The 26,898-nt window shown below is 35.3% G+C and overlaps 1 protein-coding gene across 4 annotated transcripts in view; it reads right to left on the reverse strand.

Annotated features, from left to right (window-relative positions):
* Positions 1 to 26,898, reverse strand: part of SKAP2 (src kinase associated phosphoprotein 2) — a 119,380-nt gene that overhangs the window by 78,332 nt on the left and 14,150 nt on the right. For all 4 annotated transcript variants that reach the window (XM_071560980.1, XM_071560979.1, XM_071560977.1 and 1 more), the window contains one exon: positions 18,253 to 18,357. In XM_071560980.1, the coding sequence (XP_071417081.1) occupies positions 18,253 to 18,357 (105 nt within the window). The remainder of the gene's footprint in view (positions 1 to 18,252; positions 18,358 to 26,898) is intronic.

Below are 26,898 nucleotides of genomic sequence, written 5' to 3' on the forward strand. Positions count from 1 at the left end.
TTGGTAGACCCAATGAAAAAAAGATAGTAATTATTTTTGTTTTCCTACATGCAGTACATTACCTTAAACAAAAATAAAAAAGTTGAATTTACCCCCAGCACTTAACTTGCTATTTGACCAAGTAAGTACTACTGATTTTAGAAATACACATGTAAAATAATATATCTTGGTATCAGTGAAATGTAAGAGTTCAATACATTAATATTTATAAAGCAGTGCATGAATGCAAGTTAAATTAATTCTTTAAGTCAAAAAAAGACAGTACCCATTTGCATTTCAACAAGTGAAACTTTTCCATCCATTTGACAGAGACAGGACTATAAAAGGTCTCAAAATCTCCAATAAAAGTGGAAATTACATCTCAGTATTTCGTCAGATATTAAAAACAGAATTTTAGATTAATTATCTGATACAAAGATGGAAGTGAGGGTGCTGCTTCAAGATCTAAAGAAGTAGAGCACTTTAAGACAATTAAATGATTTCCCTGCAGGCAATGTCTTTTCAATCCAAGCTAATGACATCATTTAAGGAGGATGGTCCATTTAACTGAAAGGATCTTTTACAAAGCAGACAGACAGAAGGCAATCCCGGAATGTTTTCAAGGACTTCCCATATTTCAGAATTATAATGGCAAAATGCCTACATCAAAATCTTAAACTCTAGCATTAATCAACAAAATGAAAGACTAATTTTATAAGAAAAATGTAATAAAACTCATTTTAAGAAGTTTTCCCTTCATTATTTTTTCCTTTAAAGGAACCAGTTCTCTCCTAATGATAATTATGCTGCTTTGGAGTAATGAGAATACTCAGGCAGCTCAGTTTTAGGCTTCTGTTTTTAAAGTGCAAGTTGAAGAGTAACTTCCATAAACTTTTCCACCAGTTTCTTTAAGTTAGCTGTGATCTTTCAGACAGAAAGCATCATACTATTGCTTCCAGAATGTACTGTGTTACTTTTGGTATAGTCTATATAGCAGCCCTTAAATTGCACCACCACTTTTTTCATAAAAAAAAAAAAGGCAGCTTTCAAATGAGCCAGTAAAGGAAAACTCACAGTTTTAGTGTCTGTATCAGCAGTTCAGTGCACTTGTGCAACTTCTGAGAAGGGGGAGGTGGTATTGGGATCATACACCTAAATGATTTTCCTGATATTGAAATATCAGAGCAACATATGCTACTTTAAACAGTTAAAGGAACACTAACATTTTCATATTAAAATATTATTAAAACTAAAGACATTTACAAAACTACAAACACCTTCTGTACTTCAGAAGGCTCCATCAGTCTAAACCCAACCAAAGAGTCTTTTTACCATTTACAATAACACTCAAAGTCATGGAAGTTGTATACACATTAGGATGACATCTCTTAATAAATGATGTGGTTCTGAGGACAGGGGGAAAAAGTTTACCCTATGTCCCTTTAATATCCATTTCAAATTGTCAAAAACTTCAGAAAGCTGGAAAGTGTGAGACATAACGAAGCAATCTTACCATGTAAGCAGGAGCTAGAAATCGTAGAACTAGTCCTGGCGCTCAACCAGATTCCTTTTGCAATCTTGGACAAGTCAGAGCTACTTTGCCTCCACTGTTCCTCTCCATAACAGAGAAACAGTATTCACATCTTTCTAGAAATGCTGTGAAATGTTGTTGGATTCATTGGTTTTCTTAAAAGAACTATTTAAAGGGAAAAACATTTCATTTTCAGGCCTGCTGTGCCACTTTACTGATTCACCCATGCTGCATCTGCATACTTTTGCAAAGTAATGTAAGCAGCTGGAGAAGGGAGAGAGGAGGGAGAGAGAAGGGGCGGAGGGAAGGTTACAGCATGTGTAAGTCTGGGATGTCACATATGTCCTGATTCATGTATGTCAGAAAACTGCATATTTTATTCCATGACTGCTATAGCCTACTGCAGATTGACAGAGAAAGTGAGGAAAACACCAGGAAAGAGGATTGTTACTGTAAACAGTAAGATGACTCTGACTATCTAAATTAAATGGTATTCCAAGAAAAACAATTTTTGATTCTAATAATGTTGCCACCTTCTTTCTTCCTTTTTAAGTATAAAATCATGTCAGGTGAAAATGCTGTTTTCTAATATACAAAAAGCTCACCCACCAAAGCCAAAATTTTCCCTCAGTTTGGACATGCACTTTTTCAACTCTCACTGTCACACAAAAAACAAAGGAAAAACTGTAAAAATTAAGAGATTTTAGTTTAAGCACTTAATTGTGCTTTTGACACCCTACCTCTTTCCCCACATCAAGAACATGGTATCCTGCAGAGGTGAACAAGTGGCACATCAAAAGAACGACGACTACTAGAGCCTGAATACAGTAATAATGGTAAATATAGCAATAATAAGGAAGGAGCAATGCACAGAATAATACTGCTGTATTCCTAACAACCTGGGCTTTTTCTTAGTTGATAGTTACATTTCAAGTAAAGGCAGGAGAAATTCCTGTGGACTTCAACAGCCATGACAGATTTAATTTCAGTCCTTGTTACACACCTTCTGTACAACCTAGATCCTCCCCCAGTATATTTACACATGTGTTTCCAAACTTTTTCTCCCACTTTTTGGTCTTACCCTGATTAAGTTCTCTAGAGCATGTAATTATTCAAATGCATGCATATAGCACAGGATTCTATAACTGCCTTGATCCAATGAAAATAGGATAACACATGAAAAACACATTGCCTCATTTATTGGCACTTAGCCAATTTTCATGGTTTTTTTCATTCAGCTTCAGTTTGTACACAAAATGAACTCCCAAAATCAGCCAATGAATCTATGACTAGCGTCAAAACTCTATTGAAATAAAAACCAAATCATAATAAAGGTTCTTTTTTATGTTGTTTCCCACAAAAGTATTTGCATCTACATTAGTTGTGCCAATGCCTGTCAGATTTCCTTGCATAAACTTGCGATCTTCTAAAAATAATATACTTTGACAACAAATTCTCAAAAACACTTGACAAAACTGTTGTAGAGAACACCATAAAGAGAGTCGGTAACACAGAAGTACCAAAGGACAAGACTTTTCATGCATTATCTATCCCATTATGTGTCTTATATCACTACCAAAGCCCATTTCTGTGCAAGATCAAATGTCTATCAAACAAATAAAATTACTAATTGCTGTTCTTTTCGTTCTAATTTCATTAACATAATTTTATCCAACAGTGTATGTATCAGCCAATGAAACATACTGACAAAAGAAATTTTGTCAATAACTTCAGTTCTGAATGAAACAATTTATTTCTCGGTTTTAATTTAGCTTGTTCAGTTTCACATAGATGATATTCAGGTTTTTTAATATTTTTACTCAGTAGATTTGCTTTTCGTACAATTTTCACCATCTTAGTTTATATTTGCAAATTTCTTAATTGAAGTCTATTTTTAATTTAAGACCTGAATCATCACTAACTGCAAATACAGTGAAGAAATGCCCTACCTGACATTCCTAATCACAGAACTTAGAAAAGGAGAAGTCAGTTGAAAAAAAGACTGACCTAGAGATTTAATAAAGGTTCAGACACTGGAGGACCTTTTCAAAATACAGCAAGCAGCTATTTGGTATCACTACAATATGTTATGAAACACTGCACCTCATTATTAGTCCTTGAAAAGGACAACAAAACCAAACAAAACCCTCTCTCACAATGTCTGTTTCAGAAGGACAAAGACAATTAACAGGAGGAGGGGGAATGACAGTGTATTAGAGTGGCAAGGGAATTTAAAAATGCCATATGCATGAAGTTGCATTCCCTAAAGTAAGACCTAAAGACAACGAGAAATGTACATTCCTCAAACCTATTCAGAGTTAAATTTATCCCAGGCTGAAAACATCCTGGGAGCGCAACATTTCTCTTCTCAACATAAACATTTGTAAAGGTAGAGACCCTTATAAACTCCGTCTTCAAAGAGGTAATAAAATGTCACTAATATAAACACAGTAGTGTCTTAGTTATGGCAGTGTACCCAAAAATAGTCATAGCTGTGCTGCCTTCAGTCTTCATATTATTCGGTGTTCTGCACATTTCAAAACATTCACACTTTCTACTTAACTTGAGCTATACAAACAAAAATTATGCACAATAATGAAATAAAATATTCTTTATATAAATTGTGGCTATGTTCATATACAAGTCAGTCACCCAGTATCTCAATGACTGTTAATGAAACTGAAAGCCTAATTAGCAAGATGAGGGGAATAACCCCAGCGTTCTGGCCTACCTCCAATATGAATAATTGCTTCTACCTATGCAAAATCCCCCTTGTCATTTCAATTAGGTGAAATATTCCTCACATCCTGCTCTTATATTGCTGGATACTGTTTATAGTGCCATTGTAAAAGCTGCTGCATTCTACCATGGATACAATTGCATTTTGACAGCAGTACTGTGGCAATTCCTACTTTTAGTTACTTTGTTCAAAAAAACCCCAGTTTTGCCAAAGGCTCTCTGCTATCAAAAAAACCACAAACCAACCAAACACACACAAAAAGACTCCACTAATTCATTGTGCATATATTAATGAGTGGCATATAAAATCTGTGAAGGACACAGGTAACACCTTAACAGGTATCGAGGTATAAAAATAAGTAAATCAGGTATAAGCATCTCTTTGGCAATTCAGCAGCATAACAAGCAGCCACTTTGTCACACTATCACATCTTTGAATGTCTCATAAATTAAGCCAAAGCTAACCCCTCTCCCAGCTGTGAACTCATACCAGTACATTAAAACACCCTTCTAAAAACTCATATATATATATACACATAGAATTTAACAAGGAAGAGAAAGAAGTCTGTCACTAACTAGCCCTTCCAAGGTCTCAGAAACAACAGTTGTAGCTATTTCTACACCTTGCTTCCTGCTCAGCAGTGAAATGCCTGTTCCCCAGAATAGCCAGCAATTCGCCCCAGTGCTTGCATTTTGGACTAACTCCCTCACAATGCTCAAAATTCTCTTAAAAGCTTAAAATTTCGATTAGGATTAATTTTAAACTGTTCATCTGACTAAAAAAAAAATTCCTAAAAGAAAAAGTATTTAAAAGTTTGTAGGTTTAATGTTGATTTAGAGAGGGACATTTCTAAACCTCATGCCAGAGGGACACTTAGAGAGGGGGTCATTATTTCCTCACCACATCAGAGTGCTTTCTTCTTCTCTTTTGGCTCTGAACTGCCATTGTAAAGACAATTAGTAAGTAAACTCCTGTATGCTTACATTAGCCATGCTAATACAGCCCACACTCCTTTCATTCTGCTCTCCTGCTCTAACTCTCCCTGTCACTTAAGAGATACAGTTTTAATAGACTATAAAATTCACTTAGAAAGGTACTCACTGATTTTAGTTATGAATGTTAAAAGATATTTTTTATTTAGGAAAATATGAAAGCAGATATCTGCAGAATTCCACATGAACACTGACTGTACTTAGTATTTCATGAAACATTTCAGTAACCACATCAGTGATTTATTGTTCTACTATAGCAGTATGGAAACTTCCAAAATAAAACACAGACCTGGAGTGAAAAGAGCTGTAAAACCATAAGAAAAAAAAAAAAAAAAAAGGTTGCTTTTTTTCTTGCCCTGGCCTCCCCTCCTAGGATTGTAAATCTCAGGCTTTCTTTTCCCTAAATTGTGTTCTTTCAAGGATTACCAGTGTTATTACCTTTGCCTTCTACTGACTAGACACATTTTCTCCTGTAGACTCACTTCCTGTGGGAAACGTTATATCAAAAATTACACACACACACACACTATTAGAATTGCAATCACTGCTGCAAAGCTCTCAATATACTTTAAAAAACCACTAAAAATAGAGCAGCTTTCACTTTACTGTTATCTTCCATACAAGGAATAGCACTCTTGCACGGGAAATAGCAATACACATATTAAAATTTATTTCAAAATACAGTAGAAAATAATTTCCATTAAGTACACCTGCTGGGGAAAAAGCTGCACACACCAATGATTAAGCTAAAGTGTGCATCTGTCCTTTAAATACGCATAGCAGTAACAGATTAAATGCAGTTCAAATCATGGCCAGTCTTGCTGCATATACAAAATCTGCACCATGCAATGTTAAATTAAGAAGCACTTCTAATAAGTTTATAAAAGACAAAGAAAAAATTGGTTGTAAACTCCTCTGCATTGCAAAGATCTCTTTTGTCTGTCAATCAACAGAAAAGTATTATTCCACCATCACAAAGGACAAACCTTTGGAGGCAGCATAGGTCTGTGTGTTGTGCAAATGTGCAGTTGCTAAGAAGCAAATATGCTTCTCCTCTAATCAAATAGCCCAGCTCAGCAATGCTGCTGGCTTGGGGCAAGAAGCAAATTCCACCAGCCACAAACTTAGAAACAGTCTTGAATTATTTGTTGCTGACCGCTGGCTGAACCCTGTCCTGATGAGCACCATCACCATTAGCCACTTCTCAGTGTATTCCATCAACCAATGGCAATAGCAGCATGCTACAGCTCAGGCTGCAAGGAATTGATCAAACAGGGTAATGAGACTATTTCTTCATGGAGGTTATTTTAAATGAATATAAATATTTTCTTTCTACATAATTTGCCACAAAAGGTCACTGAACTCCCTGTGATTCTAAAGAAAAATGCTGTGGTATCCCCTTTATATATTTGAGTTAGGATATAGCCAACAAACAATTCTGGGCATTTTTGATGATCATGTAAATCTTAATGAGGTGGCATCCCAGACAACTGATTAGCGGCAACGTTCTATCTTCACATTTAGTTATGAACAAAAAGATTTGATGCTATTTTAGAAAATCATGATATACTTACACCCCTAAAATTTTTCATGAGAGAATATATTCTGTGAGCCTAAAGGCTTACACTTTTAATATTAGCAACAGACTGTGCATATTTAGCTATACTTGCCATACTTTGGTATTATAGTCCTTTCTATGGATTCTTTCAACTGAACTCGGATGTCAAAAACACTTTATGTGAGAGTCAAGTTACTGGTAAGCAGTCCTGCATTCAGACACTCTGTCTGTTGTAGCTGTTTTCTTTTAAAAAACTACTAGAAAGAGACATCAAGAGATCCTTGAAATTTCATTCAAACCAACTGCTACAAAAACCTCATCAAGGCCCTCCTTGCACCATGTAAGATTTTTAGTTCTATCATTTCCAGTACTGGACAATTTCTGCAATGCTGGGAAAACACACAAATATTGATTTAAGTATCAGTCTAATAGCATTTTATTAACAAAGGCATTACACCAGGGTAGTAGTAAGACTATGATATAGTGCTCATTATTTTGTACTTTTAGGGATAATAATATAAAAATATTCCAGTAGGTTAACTAAACGTAATTGTGCATGTTTGAGAGTTTACAAGGCTACATTGAATAACTTCAAGTAAATACTTTCAATGCAAAAGAAAATTTAGATTTACATCCAGGATGAGTATAAGTCATTCATCTGAGACATAGCACTTGAAAATGGGGATTAAAATATAAATTAAAAAATATATGAAGGATTTAAATTAGTTAGTGAGGTTCTGATTAGTAGGAGTTCATATATATAATAATAATGGAAAGGACTATGGATTTTTTTTTAAAGTCACATAAAATATTCAAAGCAGGTTTTTTTCAAAGCAGAATAAAAATGTGTTATCTGAAACTCTATTCTTTGTATTTGGTTAGGATCCTCAGCTCCTCAAGGTTTTTTTCTCCTCTAAATCATTGTCTCTGACCAGCAGAGGAAAGACAAATTTTAAAAACAATTAAGAAACTAGTAAGAGCAATAATAATTGTTCTAAATTATCTAAAAAATAATTTAGATCAACAGGATTTTCCTCCCACCTCCCATAACTACTAAAATACTATTTACAGAGCATTTTTTTCTAACTCTTTATCAATATTGTCATTACATCTTGTATGGCAGTGAAATGCACCTAAGGTCTGAATAGAATAAAGCAACTCAGAAGTGTTTGTTCTACTGAACCAGGATTTCTACATTTTTAAATTTTTTTTAAGAAAAGGTGTCAGCAAAATTAAAACTCTAAGGTCTGTGATAAAAAAGGTAGCTTGGTTGGCTGGTTATTCCAAACCAAACAGCTTGGTACATCTGTTACACAGACCCTAAAAATGCTTATTGTTTATTCATAATTTCTTTTAAAAGTGAGTTTCCAAAAATAAAAAGGAAAGAATTCTACATTAATGTTGAAGATCTATAAAAATCTCTGAGAGGACATGAAGCAAGGACCATTCAAAACACACAAAAGTCCTGCAAAGCTATTTTCACTAGGGGTGAAGAAACCAATTTATACATATATCCTAATTTTTCCTCAAAGAGATGTTGCATTAAGTCCTATATTCCATTAAGAATAAAAAATTAAAAATAAGTGGTCCCTTACAAAACCAATAAAAATTATTCACGCAGGGGGAGGAAGAAATCAGCACCCGCTTGCAAAAGAAATCTCATCAAGGGACTAACATTTGACAAAAATCAGTGGAAGCAGCAAAGAAGCCAATACAACTTCCAGTGCCAAGAAGCCAGATGGCACTGCTGGAAAAATTATATCTCCAGACTGGCAGCTTGATCCCATGATTATTGCCCAAGGGAGGAGAAAGAGGAAAACAAGAGGTATTTCTATGTGATGGAGCAAATCAATTATCACCAGCTCACTACAGCATTTTCACATTATTTTTATACCACTTTCTAAATATCACTCAAATGAATGAGAGCACTGAAGATTCCAGTGATCTGAGACAGTAAAAAAGGCATGCCATACATTAAAAAAGCAATATGTACTTAAATCTACCTCTGTCAACAGCATCACATAGTCCATATTTCCAAATGAAATTTGCAGATATAATGTGGTCAACAAGTAAAACCAAAGGATTTATTTTGCTGGTTTTATTTTTTACCTCAAATTCCAAATATTATCTATAAAGATTACAGATAAAAAAATAAATCTCTGCACTTCTCTATGTTATGACTATATTCTTTTGTCTATTTTCAACTCTTAGCAGGAAGTTGTTTTTCACACACAAATACCGAATAGTCATTTTGCTAAACTATTCCAAAAAGCTTTGATCAAACAAATGTGTAGTTTCACCAATTATTCTTCTGTTAAAATACAGCATTAAAGTTAGTTTCTGAAAAAGATGTTAGAGAGAGAAAAATCAGTCCACTCCTACTACAATGTAAGAAAAGCAGTCTAAAAAACTGAAAGACAAGCTTTTCTCCCACCACCTTATATGCATACTATTCAAATTACTAAACAAAAAATTGACAGAATTATAAAAATGTGTTAAGACTCTCCATGTGAAAACAGGCACAGTTAATTTTTTTTAATTGGGTGTCAGTGACAACACTTCCATTAACTTCCTTTCCAGGCAACTGTAATAATAAGGTTTATTTCCTGTATTCATGCTGGCAAAAGAACAATTCATTTGTTACCTACCAAAAAGACTTGTATTACCTTCACTTCTCATCTCCATTCCATTTCCATGTTACAGCACAGCCACGTACACAATACAAACATACTTCTGCCTCCATTCACATTACTTCAACACTAATCCTTTCCCCTCACCTGCCCAATGCAAAGCAGTGATGCCCAAGTGCAGATATGTGAAGCACATAATAAACTAACTGCATCTTTGAATATGTATTGAGTACCACCCATGTCCAAGTTGCGGATGTCCCATCCCTGGACCGTTCAAAGCCAGGTTGGATGAGGTTTTGAGAACCCAGTCTAGGGGAAGGTGTCCCTGCCCACGGTAGGGGGGCTAAAGCTGGATGATCTTTAAGGCTACTTCCAACTCAAACTATTGTATGATTCTATGATGTACAGAAATATAAAATTTGACTGTTGAGGAACAAGCAAAAAGATGTTTCATATGAAGAATAAGATATTTCTGAAAGGTTATTATCAGGCTGTGATGTACTTTCTATTAAGGAACATGTGTTAAGGTAGGCAGAGTAAATATTCAGAAGGACAGGAAAATCTTGTTTAGACCAGAAAAGGTTTTCCTCCATTTTGCAGTATAGGTTCATCCACAATTCCTCACCCAAAAGGGGCTCAAAACTATTTCTTACTACCAGCATTAGAGATGACAAGACTAAGATTTTCATTGGTTTATACCTGTCATTCTAGTGATACTGGTGAACAGGCTCTGCCTAATATTAGTTAAAAAACTGCAGCAGTAATTTTAGTTTGGAGAAAATGCAGCATTCACCAGCTGTAGTCTGCTACTCTACTCTTAAATCCTACAGTTATAAGTAATCTAAGTAAACATCTATGAAGAATTACTGAGAAAACTATCCATCAAACAAGTACTATCTAGTGACAGATGTGCAAAAAAGTATGACTCCTGCTGAAAATTTTTAAGCAGTGAACAATTCTCTGCAACACCTTGAGAAGGGCAGTAATGAACTTGTCCGTACAGGAGAAACCATAAAGATTTTATCTGCAATGCATTTTTTCTTGCAAAACATTTCAATAAACCTTTTCATGACATAGTTTTTACTTTTCCACTCAAATTTAATCTCAGAATTCACAAGTATGAATCCACTCCAACTTCACCTTTTATTAAAAGGAAACAAACCCAGATCCACTAAATTAATGCCTGGACTGCATGATGCTCAAGAGAAAACAGGCCTGTTTTGTTCTCACTTAAACTTTACAGATTCACTTTGCACCTTTATAGAAAGTACCAATCAGTTAAAGCACAAATCCAGGAATACAGAAGAAATCTTTTCCTGTTCATTAGGATGGATACACATGCCAAGCTTAGTTTGTACTTACATTGCAAGGTTATACTTTTGCTTTTTTCCCCCTTCAGCAGGGACCTCTAAAGCTTCATCCTTAAGACAGAACATGAAGTACCACACAGAGCATTGTTTTACATATTTCTGATCTAGTCTAAAACCAAGAAAACACTATGATTAGGTAGAGTTTGTTCTCCCCAAGTTGTTTGGAGCTACTACACAGTATATGTCAAAGGCAAAACCATATTCCTGTCATACTTGGCAGATACCAGGAAGAAAAAGATGCCTCCTTGCCTGGAATACCAAGCAGCATCAATCTGCTGGACTTGCTCACCTCTGATATCTGAAGGGTACCCAACTCAAGGTGCCACTGGAGTAGCACGAAGCACTGCTGTCATCTACAATTGATGTATCTGCCTGCTTCTGGGAGGAAAGGAATAAGGAGCAGAATGGAAGCTGACTTTCCACTCCTACTTGGCAGGAAGAAAGAAAAACTTCAAGAAATCGGAAGGCAGAAAATCACTCAGCCAAGGTAAAGCATTAGTAAAGTTCTAATTCCAAAATTAACAGCCTCCAAAAGACACTTGAAAAGCTTATCACATATCCAAGAGACTGAAGGAAAACGTTTCTTCTTCCTTTTTATGTCAACTATTTGTGATGTATAAGAACCAATCCAGAAGAACATTGGGCCAACAAACAATATCATGTAAATAGGAAAATCTATTCACTTCAGCTTTCTGGGCTTTTTGGTTTTTTACCATAATGTTGTTACATATCTTGAATAAAATTATGATCTAATATGAAAAACAAATGGGTTAAGCAGGTCATTATTTGTTTTTTATTGTGGATATTGTTTTACTTAGTGGTAGAGCATACATGGCTGTTTTGTTACTGCTCAGTCACTGAAGCAACATAGATGAAGTAAAATGAGCAACAAACCATGTCATCTCTCCCATGGGAGAAAGGTAAATGCTAAAAGAACACAGGGGTTTATTATTTAATAGGAAGTTTTTCATCATGATAATTAGAAGTTCAAACATTTCAGTATCATAAATTTGTACACACTGTTAACCTACATGATGCCATTTTTAACTTTACTGTTGACTTTAATAGAGCCAAAATTTCACGTAAAATTTCTGCTTCCTATCAGAAATTATTCCCTTATGTTCTGTATAAATGGTTTAAATCAAAATTAATTAAGATTATCTTTGCATATTTCACATGCTCTTTTCTTCTTTTTTATACTTCTTGCTTCTCCAAGTAAGTCATTGCTGCTCTATGCACTGCTACAGATCTACAAACAAACCAAGCAAGCAGTTCAGTTGTTTGTTGTTTTCATAAGGTTTCAACAGGAGCTGCATGTGAAAAGTTATAAAGATTCTATTCAGTCTTCAAATATATTCATGACAGAAGGAAAAAATAGGAAATACACCACTGTCATATGTTTTATGGACAAAAGAGAGTCAAATGACAACAGACTGACAAAGAGATCAGGGTACATATCCTCTTATAGCAAACAGAGTGCAGCACTGGGGCAAGCTGTCCAAAGGAGACTGCAATTGCACCAGTAGAGATTTCTAGGAAAGATAAGGCAGGTGCCCACTAAGAAACATCTCAGGCAGAATAAGGGTGGATACACTGATTTTATCCTCAAGGCCTTGTCTATCCAACAAGGAGTTGATTTTCTTTTAACAATTTCAAAAAACTTAGCACTCTCTTCTCATCTGTTAAACAAACATCTGGCAATTTATACACACATGGTCCCACATGCATCAATATCCTCATAAACTGGCTTTTAAAAAAATGTTGATATTCTAAGTTTCTTCTCAGTATGTTACACTTTTCATCGTGTTCCATCAGCCTGTAAAAGGTTGGATTCTGGGTGACATCTAAACTGTCCGTAAGTGCCTCAGCCTAGTGACACATCCTTCCTCTGACAGCCTCAGCATACTGCCTTGGGAATTCCAGACTTCAGCCTTCCTGCTTAAGACTGAGTTGCTAATTACAATTTTTTTAGAATTCTGAAGGCAACATTCCTGATAATCATATTTATCTTTTCAGCCAGAAATGTAGAATCATAATACATTGCAAAAAAACAGTATTTCCTCTGCCATACAACATTGGCTCAGACACAGCCAGAGTCTACTAAACCATTGATGAAAATCTAGAATTACCTACATATACCAAATAATAAATGACATGATTTCTCATTCACAGTTTTGACAAAACTCCCCTCAAAACAAAGGTAGCATACCAAAGTCCCATCTTTATCCATTTTCTATATGATAGGCTACTGCCCTCCTGTCAGTTTCTAGTAAAATCAAAAAGTAGAAGCCACATTTTCTCACCAAAGATCAAATGTCCAAGTAAATCTAGACCTTATTTCTTTCAATATGACATTTTTTTATTCAAGCTTGAATATTTAAAGAGCTATAAGAAATAATAAAATAACTGGTTTTCTGTCTTCAATGAGATCTATCTATGGAAAAAACAAGACAAATAAAGAGGTTTCCCTGTCTCTCTGTAATACTGAAAAGCAAATAACTAATCTCCTAGAATAACTCTGGCAAATTTCCAATGCTGTCATCCTTAAGACAATCAAACATCCTCTCATGTACATGATTATGTTACTAAAATAGTGGTAAACCAATATAAGACTGGAGGGATAAGAAGGACAAAAGGAGAAATGACAGAAAATCCTAGTTGCATTTTCCATTCTCCAACCTTTACTACCTTGCTTACTTGCTAACACTGCTTAACTGGCTCTGTGATGAAACACAGTTTTTGCTTTAATATAGTGCCTCAAAAATAAACTCAGCAGGAATGTAGTTGAAGAAAGTGGGAAAATAGTTGTATGCATACAGGCTTATGCTGAATTCTAACCCCCTTTTATCAGTGACAGTATTCAAAACTTTGTGCCTAACAAACAGGAAAAATAAGGGGGAAAAAAGCTTAATCAGTATTTGTGTTTGATACTTAAAATGTCAAAAGAAGCAGTATGAAAGACTCAGTCAAAAAGAATTTCATTCTCATTTCATCAATCAAAAAGCAAAATGTGAAGTTCATATCAAGTAAATACTACAGATCATGTAAAATAGTTGATTCAAGCCTGCAAAGACTTTCATAGAACTTTTCCAAAGGAATTGCATGAAAACAAAGAGCCAAACCCTGTTGCTTCATCCTAAACTTATAGCAAGAATAGCATGTTGCAGGGAGCAATAAATTTCACTCATTTTCAAAACTGCACTTTGATGACAAACAGTTAAAGCACAACCCTTTTATTTATTGTGTTTCCTCACAGTTACTCAAATGCCCTGCTTTGCTTGCTTTAGCCCTACCTTCCTCCACTTCAAGTATGGGGAAATTTAATATGAAATTTTCATGCTATTTAAGAATTTTCTACTAAAAAGCATATTTTATTCATAAGCTATAGCCTAATATAATAGTTAGAAGAGCATACAAGTCCCCAGACACATTTTTAGTACTTCTCTCATCCTTACATACTCAAGGCAACATTTCAGACCTTCCACACAAATGGAAGCATCACAGCATTCACTGTGATCTTTTAAGATCCAGTTATTATCCAGTGACATACTCCCTGCAGAGCTAAACAGACATGTCTTCTTCAGAGGTTCACTTACAAAATCAGAAAGTTTGTTCCTTTAATACTAATGTAATTTCCTACTATGGAATCAAGATACCCTACCATAAACCAAAAAATTTTACTATTAAAAAATCCCTTCTATCATACAAGAAGATTACACTGTTAAATACAAAAGTTTCACCCTGCCATTGAATGTATATTTAATATTACTCTAAGAAACAGGAAAAGTAAATGAATAATAGTAACTTTTTCCCCATGAACATCTCAACCAAACCTAAGTTTGTTACCAACTTGAAATAAAGTCCTAGTATTTCAATCCTTAAGCATTTTGGTATGTTTTGCTTTTTAACTAATCAAGACACACATATTTCCCACTACACACATTTTGAAAATACAGATGGAAGGGGAGTAAGAAATTACCAGACATAACATTTTTATACAATGTACTATACAAAAACTTGTCATTTAAGTTGCAAGAAACCTAGTCATCAATAAGTGGAAAAAATACCATGCTCAAAAATCAATTATGTTGAGTCTTTTGTATAGAGAAGTAGTACACCTTTCAGGCAACTGGTATTAATGAGCAGACATGGCTATAGAATCTCCATCTGTTTTTCTGACAAAGCTGTGACTACTCCAGTCTCTCATTGAAATTCCATTAATCTGGTGTACCAAGGACCAATGCAAAAATCAAAACTCCATCTAACCCTTTATCAGCTCACAATAACCTACAAGTGAACTCTGCCTGTTAGCATACAGCAAGTTATGATTTTGCTATCAATCAGCCTGTTAGCCAATTAAAAAAAAAATCAAGTTAAGATCAGAGTGCCTGGCAGTGCTGTTTTGTTTGGTCTGTTTTGTTTTTGGGTTCGTTACTTTATTTGGGGGGTTTGTTGTGTTTATTCCTCTTCCAATTTCTGTAGGGTGCCTGGATGTGTAAGCCTATGTATCATTCTCCTTCGTTGTGATTTAATTGCTGCCAGCAATCAAGTCAAAGCATCGCTGAAGTGTGCTTGAATTTCATTATATGATATAACTTATGCTACTTTCCTACAGTACCTAATAAACCATAAAGAAACCAAAACACATATGGCTTGGGGGAATAACTGGAAAATTAGGTGGCCATTTGGGAACTGAGTGAACTTTTGAACCAGAGAAACAGAGAAAAAGAAATATTAAAAGGAAAGACAGACTTAGAAGGCACACAGAGACGTGGGGGTTTGACCTTTTCAGTACCTAGAAAATTACATTAGCATTATGAAAAATACATATCATGTTTAGAGTTTATAATCCATCAAAGTTTAGATACTTTGTTAGTGCCTACCATAAGGTAAAAGTCAAAAGGACAACATAACAATCAGATTTGACAAAAGGCCTTTAGGTGACCTGTGCTAATTTAGTTATCCCATACTTACTGTTAAATGGATTATCTCTCTTGTAATTAATACACCATTAGACAAAGGTCACACAAAAACGCCACGATTTTACAATGACTGTAGCATACACATAATACACTAATTCTTTATCTGTTATCAAGTGGGTGCCTTCACAAATTATGTTTTGACAGTAATGCTGCAAAGCCAAATAGTGACACTTTCACAAGTCATACAAACCTTCTAGTCTAACTCAGGTATATAAAAAGAAATGCCTGATTTGTTTTGGTGTTTTTTATCAGAAAATACATATAGAAGGTTTTACACAAAAATATGAATGGACTTTGAGCATAAATAAAAATCACTTCAGTTTGGTTACGTACAAATCGGGCCCTCTGTTAACGCTCAGAGCCTTGATCCTGCACAAATTAGGCTTTAGACCTGCACAGAGCCCTGCTGAACTGAACTGGCAATCATGTAAGATCAAACACCTACCTTACAAACCCAGCTTCCTGAGTAGGATTTAAATATTGAACATTAACAGATTGCTAGAAAAAAAAATACAGCATTAAGCTTTAAAACACCCATTCATGCCTATCGGAACTGAACCAAAGGCACCTCTGGGGATCAATCCATCTCTTATAAAATTCTCCCAATGTACATTTTAAATATAGTCTAAGTGGCTAGACTTGAATGACAGACTATAAATGGTCTGAGAATGAGACACTGGACATTCAAAGACAAAAACAGGAACACTACTCCAATAAATAAAAATATTCACAGATCAAAATTTACCACCTTCTCGCAAATTTTCCTAGTGCTGCACTCTCACTAGATAATTAAAGAGGATTTACCATGACATACAGAAAGATCAGATGAGTAAGGTAAAATCACCTCAAATATAATAGAATCACATCCACTATATTTCTGCCTAAACAAGTACAAATCAGCCAAGATATTGCTCAGCAGCTATTATACCTACTTTCATAACTTCCAAAATAGGCTAAAAATTAATCACTCATCTGTACAAACTTGTGGTATTTCACATACTCTTGTGTCAGCATTCTTCAGCCATTGAAACAGTTCTATAATCATATCTCCTATTAAATAGTCATATAATTTTGTCACATACCCCTTATGCAATCAGTACCATGTTATTAAGTTACAATTAGAAATAATGTTAAGATTATGTTTGTAAGCAAAAATAAATACATAGAAAGTTGCATTCATCTGTAGTTCTGAAAATTAGCTTGGGTTTTATAAAAGCTATATACAATTTGACTGATAATTACATTTCAAACAGAGAGCAAAAAGACATGGGTTTATTTTTTTAATAGAAGGTCACATTGCCAACATGCAATAAGCTCAATATAAAAAAAAGTGTGATTATTATTGTTACACATTTTACAGACTTCTGGACATAAAAAAATTGTGTTATTCTGAATCAGTGGTTAGAAGGTTTATCACTTATGCATGTACTTGACTTATCCCTGTTCTGCAATAGACATAATTTTATACCTCATAAAAGCAATTTATGTTTCCAAAGGGAATAATCTGGATAACATAAAATGTGGAGTGCTATGTTGCAGGAAACATATTTTCATTCAGCAATTGTATTTCGAGATGGAGCTGCACAGTTTGATCATCACATCATGTCAGAAAAAATCACTCACTACTAAGTCTATCTAACTTCTAATGTCACAAATTAACATACATTGTTAATTTATTTGTACATATACTTAATTTATTGCCATATATTATCCACTGAAGGTATTTATATTATGTATACAATAAACAAATCTCAAAAATATGGATATTATGCTAAAGCAAGCTTGTTAGCTGTTGAAATATTCAATTGTTCATATCTTCAGAACAGTTGCATTTAACATTAAACTTAATGAATACGAAATAAAAAAACATGGAAAATAGCTATGGAGCCTAGGGTTGGGGTTTTTTTAAAATGCAAACTCAAAATTAAAATTTATATAACAAAAACATTGTACAGAAGACTGTCTTAATGGAAGGAAACATTGTAGGAATAATTAATTTAATATTTTATGAACCTGTTCTGCATGGAGTTTGCAGAAAAGTATCAATCACATAAACTGCTTCATTATTTATTAGATAAATAATACAGTAAGCCATTAAGTAGCACAATAAAATTAAGCAAGAATCTGATAATGTTGAATTAACAAACAATTTGTTACTAAGACTATTCACACTGTTTTAGCCACTGATCTATCTCTAAAAATACAGGCATCTACAGAAGATGCTTTGTTATCCAAAAACATGAGTTTGAAAACACCATGTAAATTTGAGACAGCTTCACTATGCTGTAGGACCACTAGAGAGAGCTCTTCAGTTCCTTTAAAGGTTTTTGTAAAGGTAAGAAAACTGTCCAGCTGTGATGCTTATCTATCCATTTTCCAGCACTAACATTCACATCATGAGGATCAGATTGCAAGAGTTCACAGAAAACTGGCAAATCTAGTACATTCTAAGGTAAACACTGTCACATACCATCAGAAGGTGCTTCATCCTCTTTATCATATCGGTCAGATGCTATTGAGACATTATCAGGGGGTGAAGAAAGAGAGTTCTCAGACTCTTCCTCATCTTCAAGTTCTGCAAAAGTCAAAAATACACTGCCGGTTAAGTAGTGTATCATGCAAATACAGACAGAATAAAAGTATTTTCAGTAGTAAGAAGGATATCAATTCCTATCTGAAACAGATTCTCATGGACACTCCTAAGCTCCAGAACAGCTGGGAGCGCTGCTGTTGAAGGGTTACCTTCAGACTGGCCGCACACATGCTGCTGGAGCAGTTTCCCTACATGCTGTCATATAATGAAGACGCTCCCAGCATCACACAGCTGGCAGCTTCTTACACAGGGGTGAACAAAACACATACCGCAGCAAAGAGGTGGGCAAGGGAAAGCACTGGCAGAAGGAAAAAAGGAGAATGCGAGGCTCTAAAGTTCTACCTGTCTGAGTGCAGCATGGAGCAACAGCAATTTCCCTCTCAGGAAATGCCAAACTAGTGTTGGCAGCAGTTTGTCACCCTCTGCCCACTTTCACTTCTTTTCACTGTAATTAGGCACTGCTTTGCAAATTTGTATGTGTATTCCTCCCATGAAACTGGAGGTGGAATCACCTTCTGACAGAACTTATAGATTAATGCAGTATTCTGTTAATGAATTTCTTACACAACTGAGAGCCCCACTACAACAGATACAAAATTTACATTACCAGCTGACCTAATGCACTCTGATCAGAGTCATGCATAAAGGTGAAGGTCTGGGAAAGATAAACTGAAATCAATATTAGTCAAGGCTTTCATCTAATTAGACAAAATATAAGTTCTCCCTCCTGAAACTCAGCGTATTTTCTCAGATATGCTTAATACATCTAGGCAAAGAAGAGCTGGAAAAAAACATTGCTCCTAAAAGAAAGAAAAAAAAACAAAAAACAAATCAAGTCTTGCTAAAGGAGAAAAACTAAATATGACAAAAATCACCAAACCAGACTCATAAAGTTGATGCACCAATGGATGAAATGACCCTCAAATTTCATAAAACTGATGCAACAGTAAATTGTTCAGGCATTGCCTTTTTGTATATACATACACTCAAAGACCTCTAGACATACTTCTGTTCACATGTTCCCTTTTGGAGCACTGTATTGGATAACTAATTTCTCCAAATCCAAAATAAACCCCATGCACAGTGAAACTACTCTCCACAGACACAGGAATTGCATTAACCAGTAGGATTGCCTAGCCATGGCTGCAAGTTTTACCCCTTCCTATTTAATAATGGAAATTCATGGAAAATTCAGAGTCCATGTACAGAAAGCACCACAGTTGTCTGCAAAGAACACCAAGTTTTCTACACAGATATGACAATGAGGCCTGATACTTGCTTTGCTGGAGTTCTTTTACATCCCAAGGTAGTTGAATATCAAATTGGTTTTCCCTTGATTAATTTAGTATGCTCTTCCTGGGAAAGCTTCTTTTCAAGCTCTCATGCCATTTAACAACTGCTCTGAACTGAACCTGATTCCAATTTATTTTTGACACAGCCCTCTTCCTGTAGCATGCCAGTCATTGTGTTAATATGATCAAAATATTTGCATTTCATCGCATCTGTCAAACCAATCAAAAGTAAATTATCCTTCTCCAGGATTCACCTCTTCCTCCAAACAGAAAATCACAGAGCCGACGGCACAAGAACAGAAAATATTATGCCTTATTTACAACCAGCAAGATCATCTTTCACACTTAGATGCCAGAGAGCAGTTGCCTGTCTCTCTCTCTGCCTATATATATATCTTTATTAGATGAGAGACTCCATATAAAAAGAGTAGACATGATATTTACAACATACACAATAGCAGAAGTTGTTCCACCCTTTTCCTGTCCTAAACTTTTACTAGTACTAGAATGCATAGAATATACATGTATATGTAAACCCTGGTTATCAATCAAAAAAGTCCTCTCATCAGCTATGCATAAACATACATAATTTCACCATCATGAAAATGCCAGCATAAATTTAGAGTATTAGGCTATATTTCTAGAGGAATACACTTCCACAAACACAACGCTCCAGCACTCAAAAATCATGGGCTGAATGGTAAACCTTAGTATATTTGAATGAATAGCACCCGTGGATGAAAAATACATGAGTATACATGTAGAGGGAATATCTCCAGGAGAATTTTGTCCTCTTCAGCAATACATACCTCTTACGTAAGTTTGCATAGCTGCACTGCCACCTTGCTCTTCCACTAAGTCACCGTACTATCACTTTCCAACTATGCTTAGAATTTAAAATTCAGTAAACATTTGTGCTTTACTTTCATATAAAAACCAGATAATCTACAAACAAGGGAGTTTTTAATGCATACATGTTTAGGGCTCACCATACACCTATCCCAAATTGTGCTGATTTTGACTGGGAAAGAGCTAATTTTTTTCACAGTAGCATGTATCAGGTTATGTTTTGGATTTGTGCAGAAAACAGTGTTGATAATACAGTCATGTTTTAGTTACTGCTGATCAGCGCTTACAGAGTCAAGATCTTTTCTTCTTCTCACACCACCCCACCAGAGAGATGGCTGGGGCTAAGTTGGGAGGGGACACAGCCAGGACACGTGACCCCAACTGACCAAGGAGATATTCCATAGCATAAGATGTCATGCTTAGCATATAAAGCAGGGGGAAGGAAGTGGAGGATGTTCGGAATGATAATGTTTGTCTCTCTAAATCATTGTTATGCAAGATGGAGTCCTACTCTCCTGGAGATGGCTGAACACCTGCCTACCCACGGGAAGTGATAAATTAATTCCTTGTTATGCTTTGCTTCCATGTGCAACTTTTGCTTTATCTATTAAACTTTATATCAATCTATGAGTTTTCTCACTTTTACCCTTCTGATTATCTCCTCTATGCCAGCAGGAGGAATGAGCTATGAATGACTATGTGGGGCTTAGTTGCCATCTGGGGCTAAACCATGACACAGGTATATAATAAAAATGATGGCAACATTGAATTCAAAGTTGTAATACAACAACTATCTGTTCTATGTCTACAATATCAAAATCCAAAGTGCTCTTAAAACAACTGAAAAATGTTGAGGTATTATGAAGAAATTACACACTCAGTGTTTTGTAGTCTTCAAAGCATTCCCTGGGTTTTAAATCCTAAATATGAAAAAAGCTCTCACCGAGAAAGACAACCAGAACAAATACATACATCCTATGTCACACAATACTACATTCAGGTACCGACACTTTAAGTGAGAAATGTGAAGAATAGGTGACGCACAGCAGACAGAGGTACAAGCAACCTGCAGTCGTGCAGGGCTAGATTAATAAAAAAATCTTCCATTTTTTATTTTAGACTAAATAAATGTATTTGTAAATTTGTATTATACATTGAAAAATGCAATCCTTAAATTATCGAATTTGTATAGAAGAATTGCAGGCATTTTGATATGAAAGCTGACTCAATGTGCTCTGGAGTTTTAACAGGCAACATCTCACAATGTTTATGTGCTTACATAAAAGAATGACTGCTTTCTGGTATCATCCTTGGGAGTTTGTCTCCAATTTTGTCAGGGTTAAAAGATGTCTTAGAAGTGCATGCTGTTAATATATAAAGCCATTGCTCCCGACAGTTCACAGAGAGGCTTCCTGTTGATTCTGTGCAATCTCCTACATTGCACAGAATAATCCCACTCTGAATAATCTCTGCCCTCCCTCCACTTTACATCATCCTCCATCAACAGGTTGCATTGCAGTTTATACTCCACCTATGGAGTAAGAGCACATAGGATTGCATTTGAAGCTCCATGTGTTACTCCTTGAACAGTCATAGGAGTCAGTGTTGAGCAGCATAAACCACTACTGTCTTCAGGTGCCAAGTACCTAAAAATACACTCAAAAAAGATCAATAAATTAAAGAAAAGCAATCAACTTGCACTTATGCAATAGAAAACTGAACTACAAAGCAACAGTGGGCATCAGGTAAATATACCCAATACAATTTGCAGGCATAATTGAAAGCATTGCTGCCTAATCAGATATCTAAAAGCAAAGCATGCTCAAACCAAATGTCTATAGACTCATTAGCTGGCAGCCATTCCATTCCAATCACACATAATGTCAGTAGTGCCTTGAACCTGTGCCAATGACAACAGCATAAATTTTGCATCTCATTTCTGTGGTCATAAAATTAATGATCAGTTTAAAAATACTTCTTTGCAAAAGTTATTGCACAAAGGAATGACATGAATATGTCCCTGTTATGTAGTCACAAGAATAATTATGGAGTTGATGCCCGTTAATACAGTTTGTTGTTTCCCTAGAATACCATATGATTTATCTGGAAGTTGGGGGGAAAAAAAGGATTAATTAACAGAAGATATTTAATAGTCACAACAATAAAAAAATATGTATACGAACTGAACCTATTGCCCAGCTTCTGCAATTTAAACTAATCTCTTACAGGTTTGATAGCAGAATCGATATATTATGCTGTCTTAAAAGAAAAAACAAACATACAATGTCGTTCCTTATTAAATGTTACCTTTTCCATTACAGCTTATTTATTGATTTAGGAAATAATGCATACCAAAGGGTAAGTGTACCACATTAGGAATGGAGCATAAAAGAAACTCTTCTCATTGTAACAAGAGCTGCACTTCAGTCCCTACCCCCCGTTCTGAAAAATTCCAACAAATTTAGTTTGTACAAACCGAATATAATGAATCCAGCTTTAAAAAAAAATCCAGACTTCTTTTCTCACGAGAATTCATTTTCATCTTCAATTGTGAGATTCTACTAATGAAGTCCCAGAATTAAAGATACTGCTTCCACCACTTAATGTAAAAAAAAGCAAGCAAGGTTTCAGCCAGTGCCTCTGAAACAGACTTGCTAGTTCACATCCTCAGATAACTAAACACTTACAATTTATTTCTAAAACATCTAGACAGAATGATGCATTAAAATTGCTCAAGTATAAGAGAAATAAAACAACTCACAAAAATAAAAAGACGCAGGTCAAAATACCCTCTTTCTTGCCATTTCAGAAGGTTCTGAGTCATAGCAGGTTGAAATCACTTCCTCTTGTCCATTCTCTGCTGCAGTACCCACCAAACAAAGGACTGGATCGTCAAGCAGATCAAGCAAGGTTCTCACTACACAGTTTTTCAAAGAACTAGTAGACAAAACTGTTTTCAGGCTGGTATGGGTATACTTTAGTCCCTTAATAGGGGCAGTTTGTATTTTTCAGATGTTCTAACCCAATCCAGCAGTCACCTTGCAAGACTGGATTCTTTTGATAGCCACTTTCTCAATGCATGCTTTGCCATGCCATCTACTCCAATATACTCAATCCTGAAAAGCCTTCTAGAGTCTCTTATTAATGGTAGTTTTTAATGGCTTGTTTTGTAAAGGTCAAGTAGAAACTCTTTAGCAGCCATTTCTTAAGACAATACTGCAATAGCATTAAGTTTGCAAGCAAATATGCTTCAAGCAAGAAAAGCAATACAACTTTTATTTGCTGAGCTGTCTCTCACTGTTATGATGCATATCAGGACAAGACCACTTTGTATTGCACTGGTGGCTGTATCTTGTACTGCTTGAAATTGCACGTGGCATAGACGCTTCACAGAAAACAGCTGCATGGAGCTGAAAGGGACAACAGTGACTCGTGTGCAGTGAAACCCTCCAGACTCCCAGAACAGAGTGATATTTGGCATGCTTTTAAGGCATTCGATGGTTTCTCAAACATGTCACGATGATCCTCAAAGAACTGGGTAACAACTAGGCTGTATCTTTCCCAATAGTTAAATACTAATGATGTATTTATGCTCCTGACCAAGAGTTCAACTGTGTTAAAATAGAGATCTCACATCCACATATGGCTCTGGTGAGCACAAGATACTGACTTCCTTTCTCAAGTCCAAAAGACTCCTATCTGCTGCCATTTCCTGACAAAGAATGTATAGAAGCAAAAGAGAAAAAGGAAAACAGAAAATAAAAGAAATCTATAAAGGCTTTGCATATAGTGCTACTCTATCAGCTTGACTATTTCCAGGAAGCAGATGTCTCAGGCTCCAGACGCTCTCTGCTCTGCCAAAAGCCAGAGGCATCTGAGTCATTTAAGGTTTCCTACAGGTGCTCCCAATAATTACATAGAGAGTAACACCAATGCTCTAGAGACACCGATTTACCCGCTATTAACTACAGTGAAATGAAAACTAAAGTTGACCTTCATCAGTTTTTATCAGAGTGAAAAGTGCTAGTTAGAAAATGTCATGTCATACTTTTCTGCATAAATAATGCTGCAGATCAGATAGAAGGCGCACTGACAGCTTTATGGGAAACTTGTTCTGCAAATTCCCATATTATGACTCTACTTGGCTAGTACTTCTGGTGTCTCACTTTCAACACTGAGCCAAAATATTTCGTGAAAAGTGATTAAAAATATATATTTTACTAAAATAAATGCAAAGAACAGATGGCAAGTGAATTTCAAACACAAATACAGTTTCTAGAGCTTAGAGTGCCTCTGCCAACTTTAGAACTATTTTTAGCATAAATTGAAAACAAGGTTCTCTTAACTAAACATTTTGGCAGTCACAGTATTGATTCAATTAATCTCAAAACAGAGAAATGTCAAAAACTGTATTAAGTCAGAATCTTTGACAAAGTCCAGACTTTTCTCTCCTTAGTGGGATATTAGTCTTATAAAAAATGCATCTAATTTGTATGCAAATAACCTTCGTTTTCAAGTTCCTTCCCAATCTAGATCTAGAACAGGTCACTGAGTGTGATCACTGTTTCTTAGTTTTGCCTAAACTGCTTAGATAAAGAGTCAAATATTTCAAATTAAAAGATAAAAAGGTAGCAGTGTCTAAGAGAAAAACACATTTCTACAGAGTTCCTCAATTTAAGAATAAAATAGATATAATAAATGTTTAATAACTTAGTAAAACTAAAATTTGAGGAAAGATTAGTGGTTTGGATATTAATATAATTGTGTATTTTTGGTCATAAGAACAACATGGACTTTCTTTGTCTGTAAACCAACAAAACAATTGTAAAAGTCACAGTATAAAACCAGGTAGCACATCACACACAGAATTAGTTTCCCATACTATGAATTTTGTATCTTTCACTTTCACGTGTACCAAATTCTCCTAAAAAGTTTCTTTATTTTTCAGTCTGTAAACACAAAAGATGCTTTTGCCAGCATATTTACTGACCTGAGAACATCAGAAGGCTTGTCTTTAAGATGATGCAAGAAAGTCCTCATCAGTCTGGTTGCAAAGAAGTACATATGCACTTTGTGAGAAATACACATATGGATCATTTCAGTTTTAAGGAGTCTGGTTCCACATGTACACATGCTCTATAATTATTATATATTAATATATGCTATTGGTCAAAGCCCATAAAACAAGAGTTCACATACAATAGCTTGGTCACATTCACTAGTGACTACATGCAAAGCAGTGGAACTACAAGAGCACTCAGTGATGAAACAGACTGGAGTGACAAGTAGGGCCACAACATGTACTTGTGGAACAACTCACAAACTGAAGGAGTTGTTTGAGAGACCAGCGTCAAGTTTCATTATGTCATACAGGAAACACATGATTTTTGAAAGTATTACTCCACTTCTTTCAGCCTTGCAGATTCTTCTGAATACCTCTGGAAGGATGACAGGTCACAACTCAGAAGATTCGTGAAAACAGCTGAAGCAGTATGATAGTTACTATACCATAATATAGCACATAGTATGAACCATTCCTCACCTTTCCTTTCAATTACAACAAAGATTATCTTATTTGCATTATAAAAATGGAGTAACTGCTACTGCAAAACTAAGAACAGCAAATATGAAGTTAAAATATACACAGTAGTTTTTATTCTCTCTAGTTTGTTTCAGCATAGTTTCCACAAATCTGTTTCCACCCCTCCTTTTTCCCCTAAAAAGACATTCTCTTTTTTCACTTTATATTTCAGGATACTTCTTCTTTCTCTGGAGCAGGGTGTAACTGACCATAACTGCCTTCTCAGTTTTCAATCTTTTCAAAATTTTCCATTCTTCAAATGTCTAGGTGTGCACAGCAGTTTGAATGGGCACAATAGTTGACCTCACTCAGCTGCTGCTGCTGCTTTGTTACACTACCAGCTGGCCAAGAATCTGACTGCCTACCTCCATGTGGGTCCTTTGTTCTACACCTACACAAGTCACGCCTAATTTGTACAGGCCTAAAGTAAGAATGACACAACCAAATAAAGTTTAGCACGCACTTCTTGAATTCTAGAAATTATACCAAAAACTCATACCACTGAATTGCATTCCCTCAAATATTTTGCAAGTGCGAGCTCCCATTTCTCATATTTTTTTTATATTCATGTATGCAAATATACATGAATTTGGAGAAATTTATCCTTGCTTGCAGAAAATAATGGTATTACTTTCATTTTATTGACAAATACCAACAGAAGACTAAAGTGTCAGCATTTGCAGGCTTCATCTGTACATACTTCCATGACCTGAACCAAAGACACACCATGAGAATTTTAAAAAGGCAATATATCCTTAAGAATCAAACGTACTCTAATAAAAAGAATAAGACTCAATATAA

Source organism: Pithys albifrons, chromosome 7, assembly GCF_047495875.1.
Source record: "Pithys albifrons albifrons isolate INPA30051 chromosome 7, PitAlb_v1, whole genome shotgun sequence".
Classification (NCBI taxonomy): domain Eukaryota; kingdom Metazoa; phylum Chordata; class Aves; order Passeriformes; family Thamnophilidae; genus Pithys; species Pithys albifrons.